Source organism: Bufo gargarizans, chromosome 2 (assembly GCF_014858855.1).
Source record: "Bufo gargarizans isolate SCDJY-AF-19 chromosome 2, ASM1485885v1, whole genome shotgun sequence".
Lineage (NCBI taxonomy): Eukaryota > Metazoa > Chordata > Amphibia > Anura > Bufonidae > Bufo > Bufo gargarizans.
Window position 1 is genome coordinate 272,429,225 of NC_058081.1, and position 19,779 is coordinate 272,449,003.

At 46.7% G+C, this 19,779-nt stretch overlaps 1 protein-coding gene across 1 annotated transcript; it reads right to left on the reverse strand.

The window, feature by feature from the left end:
- Positions 1 to 1,026: 1,026 nt before the first annotated feature.
- LSM8 (LSM8 homolog, U6 small nuclear RNA associated) lies at positions 1,027 to 7,248 on the reverse strand. Its single transcript, XM_044280291.1, has 4 exons — positions 7,105 to 7,248; positions 4,823 to 4,863; positions 2,591 to 2,718; positions 1,027 to 1,250 (listed from the first exon to the last, which is right to left on the reverse strand). Exons 1-4 carry the CDS (start codon positions 7,133 to 7,135, stop codon positions 1,160 to 1,162), a joined length of 291 nt encoding a protein of 96 aa, XP_044136226.1. The 5' UTR covers positions 7,136 to 7,248; the 3' UTR covers positions 1,027 to 1,159.
- Positions 7,249 to 19,779: the final 12,531 nt, after the last annotated feature.

Here is a 19,779-nt window from a genome sequence, read left to right on the forward strand (position 1 = left end):
ACTGGCTTAGTTGCCCACAGCACCAAATCAGATTCCACCTTTCAATTTTCAGAGCTCCTTTGGAAAATCAAAGGTGGAATCTGGTTGCTATGGGCAACTAAGACAATTTTCATTTTCACCACTTCTAATTAAGATAAATCCCACTCCCCATTCCTAAATAGATAGCAGGGCAGATTTGCCTTTCAGGTTCCTGGGAAAGCTGGGTTACTACCATGTGGAACTGTAAGACTGCAGAAAACTAAAACTACCAAGAAAAATCCCCTTCTACCTTCCTAAATAGTGCCAAAGGTAGGCAGATTTCCCTTTCAGGTTCCTGGGAAAGGTAGGTTCCCACCATGTGAAACTGTAATAGACTGCAGACTGTTAAATCTACCACAATAAATCCCCCTTCTTCCCCACTTCTAAACAGTGCCGCGACTAGGTAGATTTGCCTTTTAAATTCCCAGGAAAACTGGGTTACTCCACTATGGATCTGTAATGGACTCGGCACAATACTAAATCTACCAAGCAAAAATCCCCCTCCTTACTCCTAAATAGGACCAAGAGCAGGGACTCCTATAGTAGTGAAGGCAGAACGATCTGCCAGCATTTCAGTGTAGTTAAGCCCCATCCCTCTCCTGAACTTCCTGTTCAGTGTATGTGACATCAGACACGTTCACCTAGCCATTCCTTAGCTGAAGATGGAGAAGAGTGGTGGAAAGAAAATGTTCTCTGCAGCTTATGGTGCCAGTTTGGGGAGCACCTTGTGAACAAATGTGTGTACACTGTAGATTAAATGTATTTGGTTTGTTCAGGGTTTAGTTCCTCCTTTACTCAGGACAGAATTTTGGACCTTAGAAAAAATAATATAGCCCGTCACGTTACGAACCACCCAAAACAACACCTTCATGGTGTTTTTTTCCCCAAGCCAAAAAACTGGAAGCACCCACCTTTTTGTACTGCAGTTTAAGAAATGAGAGCTGAGCTTTGATTTTCAATTTTGAGAAAACTTACAAAACAGTAAAGTAGTAGCATTACAGAACATAAAAACGTATAAACACTTTAATGTACATAAGGTAGAACACACTTCTAATAAAAAGATGCAGAATGAAATTCATCCAAAAGGCAGTAATAAAAAAAAAAAAAAAAAATACAATTCTAGGTGTATGTCCACATCTGTTCAATTTACAACAGAATTCAGAGGTTCAGCTCTAATATTCCCCAGGTCCAGTGCAGAGTCTGTGTCTTCATCGATCTCTCCAATCACAGCCCTGAGGAGACAAAAATGTCCATAATCTTGTACTGTAAAACCCGTTCATTGTCAGCACATGTGTACTAGTTACTGGACCCATAAAAATTCAGCATGCACCTTAAAAGAGGTTATTATACAGTGTTGGTTCTATAAGGTGAAGAGATTATACAACATTTAGGGGAAAAAAGTGCATCTACAGAACACGCAGCATCGGTCCTTAAGTTTTACTGAACCTCATTCACACAAAAAATAAAGGAGCAGATTAAAGGGCATCCGCTCCCGATGTATCCATTAAGCGTGCCTAACATTGGCATCCAACACCCATAGCCTAGTTGTGTTATGATAGATCCTTTTTTGTTTTGTTATAGGAGGTGTCTGGATGGAATAGCCCTGCAATCCACCAAATATACACTATTCAAACAGTGTTTAAAAACCCTTATTTAACCACATGGAGAAAAAATAAATAAATAAGGCCTTCTTACAGAACACAGTTTTTTGCTTTTTTTACTTCAAAACACACCAAGCGTTCATTGGTGATTTTTTTGATATGCATTATTATATTTTTTTACACGTCCATACGTGGAACCATTCGCTTCAATGGGTCCGCAAAAAAAAAAAAAAAAAAAAAAAATATTGTATGTTTTGCGGAGAAGTTCAGGTATTGTTACAGATCCGAAAAAAAAAAAAAAAAAAACAGATGCAATACGGATGTCATCTTTTTTTTGTGGATCGCAAAATACATATGGTTGTGTGATTGAGACCTTACATTCGTAACATATGTTTCCTCTGGCATTTCAAGTTCCATAAAGAAGCCTATGGGGAAAAACTAAAAAAAAACATGCTGCATGCTTCACACACCAAAACAGCTGCTGACAAAAAGCATTGTTTCTGGATTTTCACTATGTACAGGACACAAACAACGGTCGTGTGCCTGAGGCCTAATCCTCAGCATTTCCAACCAAAATAAGTAGCATTAATTTCTATGGCAGAAAATTCCCTTTTTTTCTACCGTGCAGTTGGAAATCCACAGAAGTTTTCGGATGCATGTAAACAGGGTTGCACGGGATGTGGATTAAGGCACAGAATCTGCACCAAAATCAGCATGTAATGAAACAAGTAAAAATACATGTACACAGCAGCGTAGTTGCTAATTTTTGACACAGGAGTCGCAAAAAGTGAGATCTTGTCTTCTTGGCAAGCATTGGAGCGGTTAAAACCTAGCAGCAGAAAACTGCTAACAGATTTAACTGCCTATTCTTGTCCGCAAAATGGGCCATACACGTGGATGACATGGGTCCACATTTTTTTGGACCAGAACTATGGTCGTGTGCATGAGGCCTAACACTCAATGATACTTACACATTGTCTCCTCGTACAATGTACAGTCCCAGCACCACTTGTTCTACTCCTTGTGATGAACTGAATACTCGCTCATGACTCTCATCCAAAATGAGGTTAATAGTCTGATCAAAACCCTTAAGCGTTCCCTAGGAGAAAAACAGGAAGCCATGTCAGAAATAGGAAAGGAGAAAATGCAGTAGTCCTACAGGCAGAACTGACCATCAACATCTAAACAGGATCAAATATGAACCAGCCAGCCGGATAAACACCCATTTACACTGTTCAGGCGAGCAGACGACTGTCAGAGAGTAAGTGTTCCTTCCCGACAATCGCCTGCTTGTCAGTGGAGGAGACTACATGCAGTATCGCTAATGCCATTGCTCGCCCCATACAGAATCATTGTTTGCTGGCAGTGTAAAGGGGTCTTTACACTAGATTAGATTACAGCCTATATGATGTGACCAATGTGTTTTATACTATCAGTGAACTTTGGGTGCAACATAGCAGTCCTAAATGAAGGGGTCATCATCCAAAATAAATAGGCTTGTCCGGGAAAACCTTGCCAAAAGAGGGAGGCTGCATAAAATAAGAAACGGCTGATACTCCCATGTTATATGAGAGGTGTTCAAAAAAATATCTACCTGTAAATGAAAGCTTACTACTTTTGAATGTAATCCCCTTTGACTTCAACACACTTATTCGACTTCACTAGTGATCAGATGCCCTCAGAACAGTGGACTTCTTGCTGCTGCAGGAACCCTGTTACTGCCTCTATGACTGTATTATCTTCAGGAGATTGTTACCCATGCAAAAATGTCTTCAGGTTCCAAAAGAGAAAGTAATCACTGGGAGCCAGGTCTGGACTGTAGGGTGGATGGTTACGCTCCATGAAGCTGCATTCCTTGTGATTTGCAAGACGTGCAAGCTGGTGCAGTGTCGTGAAGCAGCAACAAACCTTCAGACAACCTCCCACAGCAGTTTCTCTTTGCCTCATGTAATGCCTTCATTGTTCAAGCACAGGTGTCTCCAGTAATTGTATTGTGTGGCATGAATTATAGTAATAAAATGCCTTCTGTATCCCAAAAAACTGTTCCATAACTACTCCAGCTGGCTACTGTACACAAAATGTCTTGCTTCCAATGCATGGACTCTTGTTTGGTCTCTGGATCATGGTGGTGGACCCATGTTTCATCACCTGTAATAATTTGAGAATAGAAGTCCCCTGGATTTTCTGTAAGCACGTCTAAATTCTCATGGCTAATTGACGAGTTTTTTTTCCTCAGGTGTCAACATTTGTGGCACCCACCAGGAAATGACTGTTGACATCAAAACATGAATGATACTGGAAACTGTGCCAACTGACATGCCCTTCACTTTATGGCACATTTCCTCTGAAGATGTTTCGACAGGTCACCCAGAAAGGTGGTCATCTACAATGGATTCCCTAAACCATTTAAACAGCTTGGCCCAAAACTTTACTTTGTAGTAGGCAAGGTGCATCATCACCAGTTACAGCAATCATCCTTAGATTTCTTTAGGCTTATTTATTTCCTTTGTGAGGAATTTATCATGGAACGAAGCTCCACAGCCTTCGCTTTCTTTGTAGACCCCCACTACACTGCACTTGCCATCCTGTCACTTCCACTGCATTCATCAGACTGAACTGCTGCTGTGTGTGTTGCATGTCCAGACATGTCTAACCCTGCACAGACAAGCTCAGCTCTCTAACACTGACAGAACATGCTGGGGGGAGATGACTTACCCTCGTATAGCCTGTCATTCTAGTGCTGCTACCCTGGTGCTTGGATTACTTGGCTGAAGTGATTCCGTCTACATATGTGACTGGCGCAGTCAATCTCTAGTTAGCTGCACATGGGCATGTCACCACCACAGCCATGTAAATAATGTCTCATGGGGCACATCAGAGGGTCTACTCTCGAATAGCTGACATTTTCTAAGAAAGTCAAGACAGCTGCACAAGAAGCTAAGATTGCTCTTTGTATGCCCCACATGTGGTGAGAACGGGCTTAGGCATAATGTGGTACGGTCACAGACATCTAATCTATAGTCTTCTGGCACTGGCTATGCTCACACTGGTGTGTCTTTCACCCATCAAATCTATTCTACATATGACACGTGCTTGCTGTACCTACATTTCACACGTGTCCCACTAAGCACGGTGGACGCCATAATGCTGCACTTTTACACAAATTACACATAAGCAGTAAAAAGGTGAATAATATTTCTTACCACAATCATCCTTCCGTCGGCCGTTATAACCGCAACCGTTCCTGCAGGATCTGTTAAGGCTGCATACAGTACACAGGGTATCCATACTTAAAACACAAGAACCCTGATTTACAGGGGTTACCCCATAACAACCCTTCTCTATCACTGAGTCCAACATTGGGACCCTCTTGCTCTGGCAGCTGTCCATGTCTTACATGCATGCCAATCATCTGAATGGTCACCATATAAGGCTACATGCACACGACCATGCTGTTTTTTTGCGGTCCATAAACCGCAGATCCGCAAAAAACGGAAGCCGCCCGTGTGCCTTCCGCAATTTGAGGAACTGAACGGGCGGCCAATTGTAGACATGCCTATTCTTGTCCGCAAAACGGACAAGAATAGGACAGGTTAGATTTTTTTTTGCGGGGCCACGGAATGGAGCAACGGATGCTGATAGCACACGGAGTGCTATTTGCTGAAGTGACAAAACCGCTTTAAGTCCCCTGATAGCGGTCAGTGAATGGAAACACTCTAGTTTACCTAGTCCCGATCATGTCCAAGTGACACAGGTACATGACTTATAAAGCGGGTTTTCCAGGTAAGGCCTCATGCACACAAAGATATTTTTATCTGCATTCAATCTTCAATTTTTGCGGATTGGATGCGGACCCGATCATTTCTAGGAGGCCGCAAAAGACCACACCCACACGTCCATTCCACAGCTGTACAAAAAAAGAGCATGTCCAATGCTTGTCTGTATTCGGAAAAAGAATAAGCATTTCTACAGTGGTGTGGGGCACATGGGTGGAATCCAAGGTTTGCGGACTGCAAAACAGATACAGTCGTGTGCATGAGGCCTAAAGGAAATGCCTCTATAGCAGTGGTGGCGAACCTATGGCGGCACTCAGAGCCCTCTCTGTGGGCACCCGCACCCTGGAAAAAGTCTATGGTGTACCAGTATGCCTTAGACTTTTCCTGCCATTCAGCAGCACAGGCGGCGCACTGAATGTAGGCTATTAAGCTATTCTAGCTGAATGATTAAGTACAGTGAGTATTCAGGTTAAATTGCTGTGTTGGCAGTTTGCGATAAAAAAGTGGGTTTTGGGTTGCAGTTTGGGCACTCAGCCTCTAAAAGGTTCGCCATCACTGCTCTATAGCATGAAGCTTTTGAGTACACAAGGGTTCTGCTCACTTTAGATGCTAAACTTGTGGGCCTCCAGCTGTTGCAAAACTACAACACCTAGCATGCTCCGATAGCTATAGACCAGGGATGCTCAACCTGCGGCCCTCCAGCTGTTGTAAAACTACAACTCCCACAATGCCCTGTTGTAGGCTGTTCCGGCATGCTGGGAGTTGTAGTTTTGCAACAGCTGGAGGGCCACAGGTTGAGCATGCCTGCTATAGACTGTCCGGGCATGATGGAAACTGTAGCTTTGCGTCCCTGCTATAGAGCCTCCGTTGCACACCTGGTAGTAAGAACAGCACATGATGCAAGCCACAACGGAACATGGCATACCCCAATTATCAGTGTTTGCGGGGTTGGTGCCCTGGTGGAGACCGCTGTTCAAGAGATCGGGAACTGCGCTGTGGTTTCCATAAAAACAGATGTGAACAGACTCTGCTCTCCGTATAGTAAAAGCTTGATATTGTTACAGCTGTAATAAGGTTTTTCCTACCCAGAGAAGCCCCTTTAGGAGGACTGTTTAGGGGTACTTGAATCTAAGACATTCATGGTACATCAACAGGGTCCTCCCTCTGGGACCCACATCCATCCCCAAAATGAGGATGCCATGTCCAGGCAGTGGATGAATAGGCATGGCTGTCTCCATTCACTTCTTGTGGGAGTCATCAACAGCCGAGATGTAACTCCCATAGAAGTGCATGGCCATCTATTCATTCATCCTCACCAGGTGGGACGGGGGTCCAGCAACACCTGTTATGGAGGTAGGTGCAGGTCCCAGACATTTTTGGGAGACTAGAATACCCTTTTAAAAGGGTAAATCCAGGACAGGATTTCAGCCTCTGGACAGATGTTCCATTCAACACCAGCAAGCAGAGACCCTGAACCAAGTACATTGGACAGTTTAACCCTTGCCCAGCTGCAGATGACAAGGTCCAGTGCCTTGGCCATAGTGACAAAATGTATGCCGATTCCTGCCCCAGTTAGATCTGAGGAAAGGATAAGGGGTCTGGGCCATAAAAACAAGGGCAACTGCTGACCATCTGGAAGAAGCCCACCCCGGTACAAACACACAGCCCATCTGGAAGCCCTGAGCACCATGTCTGTAGCCGCAGGATACGGTTGATATAATTCTCTAGCGCTGACGTCATATCACCGACCAGAAGAAGCGACGGCTGCACGTTATACCGATGAACACAAGGAAGCCGCCAGGGTAAAGCCAAGAGTCGCCTTTCATAACGTCATCATTCCTCGACCAAAACAAAACACCGCCTCCCTCCAAAGAGCGCCGCTAAAGCCGCCATTTTATTGGTGACATTTCATAGGAAGTCGAGTGGCTACAACAAAATGTCTCGTGTGAGCGGGATGCGTTTCTTTACAATTGCACCTGAGTGATATTCTAATAAAGAGGATTTGCCATGTATTTATTCACACACCGTTTTCTCCAGTGCTTGCTTAGCAGACATATTATCATTGTATTGCCCTACATGAGCGGATGAGCTGCGCAGACGCAGTCCCCAAGCTTGTATTGCTTGGCGTCGGCTGTAATAGTGCGCCCCACAGTGGCAGAAAACGTAAACAGCGCATGTTGTAACGTTTAATTATATTATAAGGGTACTTTCACACTAGCGTTATTCTTTTCCGGCATTAGAGTTCCGTCCTAGGGGCTCAATACCCCAAAAAACTGATCAGTTTAGGGTACTTTCACACTAGCGGCAGGACGGATCTGACAACCTGTTCACCCTGTTGGATCCGTCCTGCCGCTATTTCGCCGGACCCGCCGCTCCATCCCCATTGACTATAATGGGGACAGAGGCGGAGCTCCGGCGCAGCACGGCAGTTCGCGGTGAGAGGCCGCCGGACTAAAAAGTCGAACATGCAGTACTTTTAGTCTGGCGGCCTTTCGCCATGCTGCGTCGAAGCTCCGCCCCGTCCCCATTATAGTCAATGGGGACGGAGCAGCACGGCGAAATAGCGGCAGGACGGATCCGACAGGGTGAACAGGTTGTCGGATCCCTCCTGCCGCTAGTGTGAAAGTACCCTTAGGCTACTTTCACACTAGCGGCACGGACCTCCGGCAGGCTGTCTTTTAAACAGCCTGTCGGATCGGTCCTGCCGCTAGTGAACGTGTGCCCCCGGACTGCCACTCCGTCCCCGTTGACAATAATGGGGGTGGGGCATAGGCATGGCAAGAGGCTGCAGGAATAAATGTCGGACATGTCGTAGTTTTATTCCGGTAGCCTCTCGCCGCGCCTCCGCCCCCATTTTAGTCAATAGGGACGGAGCGGCAGTCCGGGGGCACACGTTCACTAGCAGCAGGACCGATCCCACAGGCTGTTCAAATGACAGCCTGACGGAGGTCCGTGCCGCTAGTGTGAAAGTAGCCTTAATCCTAATGCATTCTGAATGGAGAGCAATTCGTTCAGGATGTCTTCCGTTCAGTCTTTTCGCCTTTTCAGGACGGAGATAATACCGCAGCATGCTGCAGTTTTATCTCCGTCCAAAATTCTGGAACACTTGCACAAAATTCCAGAACAAATTTGTTCCCATTGAAATGCATTAATGCCAGAACCGTCCCGAGTGCTCAAACCGAATTTTTTTTGAAAAAAAGTAAATGCCGGATCTGTTTTTCCGGATGACACCGGAGAGACGGATCCGGCATTTCAATGCAATTGTCATACGGATCAGGATCCTGATCCGTCTGACAAATGCCATCAGTTTTCACACATTTTGACAGATCCGTCAGGCAGTCTCGGCGACTGAACTGCCTGCCGGAATCCTCTGCCGCAAGTGTGAAAGTACTCTAATTCTAAGGCTACTTTCACACTGGCATTTTGGCTTTCCGTTTGTGGATCCGTTCAGGGCTCTCACAAGCGGTCCATGACAGATCCGCACAAAATGCGAGTGTGAAAGTAGCCTAAGTGCCATTAGTGCCCCCAAAAAGAGTAATGCCCCCATTAGTGCACTCCAGAATGAATAATGCCCCCATTAGTGCCCCCCAGTATTAATAATGTCCCCATTAGTGTGCCCTGAATGAATAATGCCCCCATTAGCACCCTCCAGTATTAATAATGTCCCCATTAGTGTGCCCTAGAATGAATAATGCCCCCATTAGCGCCCCCAGTATTAATAATGCCCCCATTAGTGTGCCCCTGAATGAATAATGCCCCCATTAGCACCCTCCAGTATTAATAATGTCCCCGGTAGTGTGCCCCAGAATGAATAATGCCCCCATTAGCGCCCCAGTATTAATAATGCCCCCATTAGTGTGTCCCAGTATTAATAATGCCCCCATTAGTGTGTCCCAGTATTAATAATGCCCCCATTAGTGTGCCCTAGAATGAATAATGCCCCCATTAGTGTGTCCCAGAATGAATAATGCCCTCATTAGTGTGTCCCAGTAGTAATAATGTCCCCATTAGTGTGCCCCAGAATGAATAATGCCCCCATTAGTGCCCTCCAGTATTAATAATGCCCCCATTAGTGTGTCCCAGTATTAATAATGCCCCCATTAGTGTGTCCCAGTATTAATAATGCCCCCATTAGTGTGCCCCAGAATTAATAATGCCCCCATTAGTGTGTCCCAGTATTAATAATGCCCCCATTAGTGTGCCCCAGAATGATTAATGCCCCCATTAGCACCCTCCAGTGTTAATAATGCCCCATTAGTGCCCCCTTTTTTCTTTGCAAAAAAAAAACCCTCACCTCCTCCATTTGATCGCCCCGCTGTGAACTCTCCCTGCTGACTGGAAGCTTAGGACAGGACCTGCGTATCAGTGTGATGGCGTCTCACAGGTCCTGTCCTGCACATCCAGTCAGCAGCGCCATCAAATGGAGGAGGTGAGTTTATTTTTATTTTTATTCTTAATACACGTGGGGGAGAGGCAGAAGGTAAAGGCTCCATTGTGGAGCGCTGATTAGTAACAGTCCTTGTAGAAAAATACCGTCAATAATTGCCGGTAGAAAAAAATAACAGGCATCGGCAGGGCCACTAAAATACCAACTTGGCCGGTGAGATTCCGGCTGGATGGCAACCCCACCTAAAGCTAGGTTTACATCTGCGTTACTGTATTCCGGCAGTCTATCCTGTCAGAGGAGCAGAGTACCCAGAATTGCAGTATCCGGTATAGCCAGACACTGCCAGGGCCCAACGGATCCTTGTTTCCTATAACAGTTGGGCTTGTGACATAAATGCCAGCTGTCTGCCAGAAATATACTGCTGCGTGTAACTTTTTTTTTTTTTTCAAGCCGGTATTTTTGGCAGACACCAAACTGATCCCATTATAGTGAATAGGTATCCAGCGGGCCACGGCCGTGGCTGGCTATGTCAGATATAGCAATTCTAGTATTCGGCTCCACTACCCGAACAGACTGCCAGAATACCATAACACAGATGTGGACAATGTGGAGCCTATAGGCAGAGTCCTTAAGTCCACACCTGTAGGCATGCAGTATGCCCAACCATCTTTTCTAGAGAATTTAAGAGCTAACAGGGAGGACATATAAAATGTGCATTAAAGGCCCCACATCCACCTCAAAGAAAAAGACATATGGGAGATCTGATCTCCTAACCTGGTGTGGTCCTACACTAACCATAGGTTGCATGAATAAAACTGATAAACTCTGCTGGACTAGGGTAGTGAGGTGGTTAATGACTGCTTTCCTGGTCCTCTAGGGTAGAAGAAAGGTTAATACCGGCTTCCCTGGTGGTCTTCATCGTGGAATGGGGCTGAGCTACCATACAAGACCTAACCTGTGAACACTGTCATTGGAAGAAAGAAGTCATTTTTTACAGCCCCTTTAATAATGATTTCCCTGGTGGACTAGCGTAGTAGAGAAGTTAATGCTCATTTCCATGTTGATCTAGTGTAGTGTCATGGAAAATGCCCCTTTCTCTGGTGATCTAGAGTAATTGAGGGACTAAGTGATGATTCCTTCATGGTCAAGAGTGGTGAAGAGATTAATGGCAGCTCCCCTGATGCTCCATGGTAATAGAGAAGTTAATGCCTGCTTCCCTGGTGGGCTATAGTAGTGGAGGGGTTAATACCTGGTGTCCGGTTACTCAGTTCCTGGACTCCATCAATGTTTGCTGTGTCCTCTTTCTATCAGGAACCTGTATATGATGCGTTGGTCAGATTTTGTTCCCCTTCATTCCCTGCACAGACTAATCACATAGACCAGTGATGCCCAACTTACGGCCCGCGAAGCTGTGTCATGCGGCCTGTGCGGCTCCCTGGAAAAAGTCTAAGGCCTCTTTCACACAAGTGTGTCCGGATAAGGTGCGGATGCTAGAGGCAAACACGCGCGAGTAGGTACGCAATTGCAGTCAGTTTTGACTGCGATTGCGTTCCGTTGTTCAGTTTTTATCGCGCAGGTTTGGGTGGTACCAATTTTTTTTCCAGAGACATTGAGGTCTGCCAATTCAGGACCCAGCGGCAATCCTCCATGTCTCCCACCGTCATACTTAGCAGGGTTGTCTCCCCCTCTTCCACCGAAGTGGCGGTAACCCCTACCGCTGGCCTTTCGGTCTCAGGTTCCCAGGGTTCTGGTCTCCCCCCTCGAGTCACTCTGCTAGGGTTACCCCTCTCTCATGGGTATCAGTCACTCTCATAGCAGGCCACAGTGCCAGGAAGCCTGGAAAGTCTCTCAGGGCTTCCTGGCGTGTAAATTTGGAGCAACTGCCACTTCGTGAGTCTATGCCAGCCCCTGTGGTTAGAGACACCAGGGCGGTGGGATAGTCTTTTAGGTCTCCATGGATGCACATGACCCGTAACAGGGGAGCTCTTACTAGGGATACCAGACTCCCTGAGTCCAGCAGAGCCTCCACTGGAGTGTCTCCTACCTCCACCTGGCATAGCTGGTTTAGAGTTTTTGGGGTACCTGCTGCACACAGCTTCCTGGCATATAGGGACTGATGGTAGCCATAGTCAGTATCCATGGGTTCCACCTAATGGGGACAGTCAGCTCTTACATGGCCCGGCTCCCGACACTGCCAGCAGACTATCGGAGCCAGGTCCGTAGAGGGTACACTCCGGGTGGGTTTGGCTGGTACAAATCACCGGGTCTGGGATGGATATTTACAGGGTTTGACTACCCCCTCCCAAAAGAACCCCCTGTAACAGTCTTAGTAGCCTCGTAGCGCTCCACCAGGTCCACCATTTCTAGGGCGTTGCCAGGAGACACCTGGCCGATCCAGTTTTGAAGAGCGCTCCAGAACATAGCCAATAGTCTATCCAGCATAGCCGTGGGACTCAGCACATCAGGCTGTAGCCACTTTTGCAAGAGGTGGAGTAAGTCATAATACTGGGTTCTCGCAGGCTCAGACAGCTTAAACCCCCACTGATGTACCCACATTCACCCCCAGTCTTGCCAAAATCTCACCCTTTACTCTTTGGTAGTCGGCTGCTTGATCATCCGGCAAGTTGAAATACATCCGCTGAGAATCGGATGCCAGGAATGGAGCGACGACCTCAGCCCACTGGTCACGGGGTAGCTATTCCCTGATGGCCAGTTTCTCGTACATTGCCAGGGGGTCATTTTAGGAATCGCAGCACGGACTGTTTTCGGGGCATCGTGGATGGGTTGCTCCTGCTGTCTGCAAAGCCATCACGTGTTGTAGCAGCAACTGGTTAGTCTGCTGCTGCTGCTTATTAGCCTCGCGTTGCTGCAGTTTTGTCTCTCGCTGCTGCAGATTAGCCTCCATGAGGGCCTTCACAACAGCCTCCATTTTGTCGTGGGGCACTGGTTGTAATACAGCTGGTTTAATGTACGACATACAACCTTGCCTGTAAAAGGCAGAAACCAAAAATATTGGCGTTCACACCAGCCTCACTGCTCTTGCGCACATCCTCCACCAATCGTGGGGTTTCGCTCTGGTAGATAGGGTAAGCAGGCGCAGTACAGAGGCAAAATACATATTTTGCCTCTGTACTGCGGAATAAACTACTGAGGAATAAACTCGTGTTTATTCACACTTGAGGCAATTGCACAAAACAGCATGTAACTTTGCAGTCTTGGTGTTAATTCACACACAATGGAAAGTTCATATAACACAAGTCACCTTGCTGGCAGTTCTGCCTCCAGTAGTCCACAGCAGGCTTTAGGGGGCCTGTTTCCCCAGCATGCGGCTCTCAGCCCTCCAGCAATGCACAAAGCCTCAGATCCCAAAAACAGAGATAACTCTGCTGAGCCCAGCTGCCTATTTAAGGACAGCCAGGTGCTGCCAAAACCTGGACCGGCATTTAAACTCCGGTCCGGTATTTGACCTTACCTGGCTGAAAACCATCCCAGCTGCACATGCTGGGAGGAAAATACCTGCCTTGCCAGACACAACCCCTCACTGTGTCACAACATGTTTAATAAATACATTTTAGATGCATTTGAATCATAAAAATAAGTTGGATGTAAAGGTGAACATAGTCTTAGGGCTCATGCACACGACCGTATGTATTTTGCGGTCCGCAAAAAACGGATCCGCAAATAATACGGAAGAATGGAACAGCTGGCCCCTAATAGAACATTCCTATCCTTGTCCGTAATGCGGACAATAAGGGCTCTTTGAAACGAGCGGATGCCGTACGAGGAGTCTGCTGCATGAAAGACAGTCAAGCCCCGTTCCGGACAGCAGAGACACGGAGCAGTAACATGATTGATAAAGCTCTTTGCCCCTCTCTGATCTTTTTACTACAAAATCACAGTGAGATAAAATTGTCACCATGATTTTGTAGTAAAAAGGTCACAGAGAGACATAGAGCATTATCAATCATGTTATGGTTCGGTACTTTACCACTCCACGCCGCTGTAGTCGTTCGCGTTGTATGTTGCTCCTCTAACCTGTAAGGACCTACGCGGTGTCCCACGTGGTCAACACACCTCCACGTGGCATCCCACGTGATGGAGGCGGAGTGGTTCGTCACACGCAGGGAGGATTGTAACCAGTCCTGAGTTACGGGCTGGGAATGCGGCAACTTCGTGTATAAATAATATTTTTTTTTTAGTCCAGCGATACACCCTCTGTTTAGCCACTGAGGAAGGGGCATGTGTAGCCCCGAAACGCGTTTGGTATAAGAACAGTGAGGTGCATGCAAGCCAGGATCATTGAGAGCATTGGAAACATATCGCTGGACTAGAAAAAATAATGAATTTATATGCAAAGTTGCCGCATTCCCAGCCCGGAACTCAGGACTTGTCACGATCCTCCCTACGTGTGACGAACCGCTCCGCCTCCATCACGTGGGACGCCATGTGGAGGTGTGTTGACCACGTGGGACGCCGCGATACACCCTCTGTTTAGCCACTGAGGAAGGGGCATGTGTAGCCCCGAAACGCGTTTGGTATAAGAACAGTGAGGTGCATGCAAGCCAGGATCATTGAGAGCATTGGAAACATATCGCTGGACTAGAAAAAATAATGAATTTATACGCAAAGTTGCCGCATTCCCAGCCCGGAACTCAGGACTTGTCACGATCCTCCCTGCGTGTGACGAACCGCTCCGCCTCCATCACGTGGGACGCCATGTGGAGGTGTGTTGACCACGTGGGACGCCGCGTAGGTCCTTACAGGTTCGAGGAGCAACATACAACGTGGACGACTACAGCGGCGTGGAGTGGTAAAGTACCGAACCTCCAGTCGTGATACGGTTTGATTTTATGTACCCAGCACATTGATTTATGTACTCGGCACCGCATGATTGCCTGCTACTACAATAGTACGAATATGAGAGTGTCACAGTCTGACATGTGGAGTGGCAAAGCATTGAACCATTGACTTTTATGTATCCAGCTTGTACCCAGCACGTCTATGTACTCAGAATACCTATGTACTCAGCATCTCTTTGTATTCAGCGCACTGATGCATTCAGCATATAAATCACGCGATTTGCTGATTGTTACAGCCATCTAAAGTCTAAAGAGCACGGAGTGAATAATAGCCAGGCAAGGCTTCTGGTGACATAGAATATACATGATTGATTTAGGACATATCGGATCATATTGGATCATTGCATCTGGACTTTTGAATAGGTGTCTCTTCAACAAAAAAGCTCAAAGTGCAGGAGTGGACGACCGCAATTACATATTGTAATAATATATCACATATAGCTAGGACAAATTATACTAGTAAAGGGATGATAGCTGCTGTTTTAAATAGATTTTTATTTTTACAGGGAGTGCAGAATTATTAGGCAAATGAGTATTTTGACCACATCATCCTCTTTATGCATGTTGTCTTACTCCAAGCTGTATAGGCTCGAAAGCCTACTACCAATTAAGCATATTAGGTGATGTGCATCTCTGTAATGAGAAGGGGTGTGGTCTAATGACATCAACACCCTATATCAGGTGTGCATAATTATTACGCAACTTCCTTTTCTTTGGCAAAATGGGTCAAAAGAAGGACTTGACAGGCTCAGAAAAGTCAAAAATAGTGAGATATCTTGCAGAGGGATGCAGCACTCTTAAAATTGCAAAGCTTCTGAAGCGTGATCATCGAACAATCAAGCGTTTCATTCAAAATAGTCAACAGGGTCGCAAGAAGCGTGTGGAAAAACCAAGGCGCAAAATAACTGCCCATGAACTGAGAAAAGTCAAGCGTGCAGCTGCCAAGATGCCACTTGCCACCAGTTTGGTCATATTTCAGAGCTGCAACATCACTGGAGTGCCCAAAAGCACAAGGTGTGCAATACTCAGAGACATGGCCAAGGTAAGAAAGTAGGGCTGCAGCTAACGATTATTTGAATAATCGATTAGTTGCCGATTAATTTCTACGATTAATCGATTAAAAAACGACAAAATTACAAAACAGAGAGGTTTATATGATCTTACTTGAAAAATTATGCTCAAAGGCCATATTAAAACAAATTGTGGACGACACTATTATGGGGGATCTGTGGACGACACTATTATGGGGGATCTGTGGACGACACTATTATGAGGGATCTGTGGACGACACTATTATGGGGGATCTGTGGACGACACTTATGGGGGATCTGTGGACGACACTTATGGGGGATCTGTGGACGACACTTATGGGGGGTCTGTGGACGACACTATTATGGGGATCTGTGGACGACACTATTATGGGGGATCTGTGGACGACACTATTATGGGGGATCTGTGGACGGCGCAGTTATGGAGAGGGGGATCTGTGGACGGCGTAGTTATGGAGAGGGGGATCTGTGGACGGCGCAGTTATGGAGAGGGGGATCTGTGGACGGCGCAGTTATGGAGAGGGGGATCTGTGGACGGCGTAGTTATGGAGAGGGGGATCTGTGGACGGCGTAGTTATGGAGAGGGGGATCTGTGGACGGCGTAGTTATGGAGAGGGGGATCTGTAGACGGCGTAGTTATGGAGAGGGGGATCTGTGGACGGCGTAGTTATGGAGAGGGGGATCTGTGGACGGCGTAGTTATGGAGAGGGGGATCTGTGGACGGCGTAGTTATGGAGAGGGGGATCTGTGGGTGGCGCAGTTATGGAGAGGGGGATCTGTGGGTGGCGCAGTTATGGAGAGGGGGATCTGTGGGTGGCGCAGTTATGGAGAGGGGGATCTGTGGGTGGCGCAGTTATGGAGAGGGGGATCTGTGGGTGGCGCAGTTATGGAGAGGGGGATATGTGCACTGTTATGGGCATAACAGTGCACAGATCCCTTTCCTCATAACAGTGCACAGATCCCCCTTCCCATAGCGGTGCCATACACAGACCCCCCCTCCTCCCCATAGCAGTGCTATACACAGACCCCCCTCCCCATAGCAGTGCCATAGACAGATCCTCCCCCCTACCCATAACAGCCCCGGCCCCGATGCTTATAAGTCGGACTAATCACTGCATCTTTATTTTACCTTTTTACAATGATGCTCCTGTAACAGCCAGGCAGAGCGGACGGCGGCGTAACGTCACTCACTCACGTGACGCACCTGCTCCGCCCACCTCATGAATGAAGGAGGCGGAGCAGGCGTGTCACGTGAGTGAGTGACGTTACGCCGCCGTCCGCTCTGCCTGGCTGTTACAGGAGCGTCATTGTAAAAAGGTAAAATAAAGATGCAGCGACCGCCCGCCCGCATAGCAACGAATCGGCGATTATTCGATAACTGGATTCGTCGACAACGAATCCAGTTATCGAATATAATCGATTACATCGATTAATCGTTGCAGCCCTATAAGAAAGGCTGAAAGACGACCACCACTGAACAAGACACACAAGCTGAAACGTCAAGACTGGGCCAAGAAATATCTTAAGACTGATTTTTCTAAGGTTTTATGGACTGATGAAATGAGAGTGAGTCTTGATGGGCCAGATGGATGGGCCCGTGGCTGGATTGGTAAAGGGCAGAGAGCTCCAGTCCGACTCAGATGCCAGCAAGGTGGAGTACTGGTTTGGGCTGGTATCATCAAAGATGAGCTTGTGGGGCCTTTTCGGGTTGAGGATGGAGTCAAGCTCAACTCCCAGTCCTACTGCCAGTTTCTGGAAGACACCTTCTTCAAGCAGTGGTACAGGAAGAAGTCTGCATCCTTCAAGAAAAACATGATTTTCATGCAGGACAATGCTCCATCACACGCGTCCAAGTACTCCACAGCGTGGCTGGCAAGAAAGGGTATAAAAGAAGAAAATCTAATGACATGGCCTCCTTGTTCACCTGATCTGAACCCCATTGAGAACCTGTAGTCCATCATCAAATGTGAGATTTACAAGGAGGGAAAACAGTACACCTCTCTGAACAGTGTCTGGGAGGCTGTGGTTGCTGCTGCACGCAATGTTGATGGTGAACAGATCAAAACACGGACAGAATCCATGGATGGCAGGCTTTTGAGTGTCCTTGCAAAGAAAGGTGGCTATATTGGTCACTGATTTGTTTTTGTTTTGTTTTTGAATATTAGAAATGTATATTTGTGAATGTTGAGATGTTATATTGGTTTCACTGGTAAAAATAAATAATTGAAATGGGTATATATTTGTTTTTTGTTAAGTTGCCTAATAATTATGCACAGTAATAGTCACCTGCACACACAGATATCCCCCTAAAATAGCTAAAACTAAAAACAAACTAAAAACTACTTCCAAAAATATTCAGCTTTGATATTAATGAGTTTTTTGGGTTCATTGAGAACATGGTTGTTGTTCAATAATAAAATTAATCCTCAAAAATACAACTTGCCTAATAATTCTGCACTCCCTGTATATTCATTTTTTATTTTTATGTTTATTTTTATGGTCTATGATATGACATTTTGATATCGCTATCCGCTGACTAAAGGTGTATTTTTTATCTATCACATTTCATGCATTTCTGGGTGTAGAGTGCCCCTAATCTTTATTATATTTTTCTGCTATTTATGATCCACGGTATTGGGGGTATCAAGAGGTGAGCACCAATCCTTCCATTGGGATACAGGTAGAGCCACCTATTCCAATACGTCTCTGAGCCCTATAAATAGCCTCAGCCATCTTGGTTTCAGCCATTGTCCAGTGTACTTAGTGCAGGGAGAGACGTCAGCAGGCGCTAGGGACAGTGCTAGAAAAAACTTCATTGTGCTAAAAAAAACTATTTACGCATTCAGGGAAAGATTATTCAAGGTGTAGGGAAAGGATAGGGAGGAATCAGAGGCGTAACTAGAACTGACTGGCCCCACAGCAAATTTTTGTACCCCCTACACGCACACACACTTCTTCACAAACCCCCTCCTCCTGTGCAAACCCCTCTCATATGGCTATTTTGTGACTTTGTATTTACTGTATTTACTGTCATTTTTAGCACAACTTTGTTTTTTAACATTTACAGTTGCTGACGGAGTTTATATTCAACACAACCCCTTTAAAACTTGTGCTGCAATTGTAATAGACATTTCTGATTTACCTATACATATCCACAAGCAAGGGCGTTCATAGAAATCATTGGGTTCCATAGCAAGAATCTGAATTGGGCCCCTAACCCCGCCCCGTAGCCTGGCCCACCCCACCTCCTGCCTTGGCTCCTCCCCTGCCACACCCCCATTTGCCAATAAAGAAATGTATACATGACCTACCGAAAATGTTAGGGACACTAGCATAAATAGAAATGATTGGGCCCCACAGCAAATTTTTGAATGGGCCCCCCCAGTTGTCCGGCACCTCTGACCGACAGAGACAAGGGTCTCTGCGGGGCCCAGTAATTTCTAATTACGCCAGTGCCAGTAGGAGAGACTGTTATTAGTACAGACAATTCTTTATTTAATGATTTGGGTTGGGGTTGGAAAAATAGTGACTAGGGGCTGGGGCAGTCTTACTGTGTGGACGGGCTGGCAGTGGCACAGGTCCGGACTGGCTGCGGGATGACGGTTTGGCTGGCGAAACTGGAAAGGTGGGGGGGCAACACAAGTCACTCTCAACTTCTTCCACGCTGGGTGCGCGCCTGCTGCCTGCCAGCGATACACTGGACAAATCAGCAGCAGGATCTTTGCAAACTCCTAATGCTGATTGGCCCAATGTGTGGTGCTGTGCAGGCGCATGAGCCGAGGGAGCGCGCAGCCAGGCTGGGTCCTAGGGAGTGCGCAGAATCAGTGAGAGTTCGGGGGGGGGGGGGGCCTTCAAGCTGAGCCTGCAGTGGGTGCAGTTGCAGGGGATGGGGCCTTCCGTCGTGTGCTCCAGGCCCCCCTGTGCCACGGGCCCCATAGCAGTGGCGTACCCTGCCTATATTGGCGGTACGCCACTGTCCACAAGTATTTTAGCCTCTGCACCTTTCATACTGCAGCCATGGACGCAGTCATACACACACTATCCACATACATTGACGCACTCATACATGCGCTCACCATATACATAGAT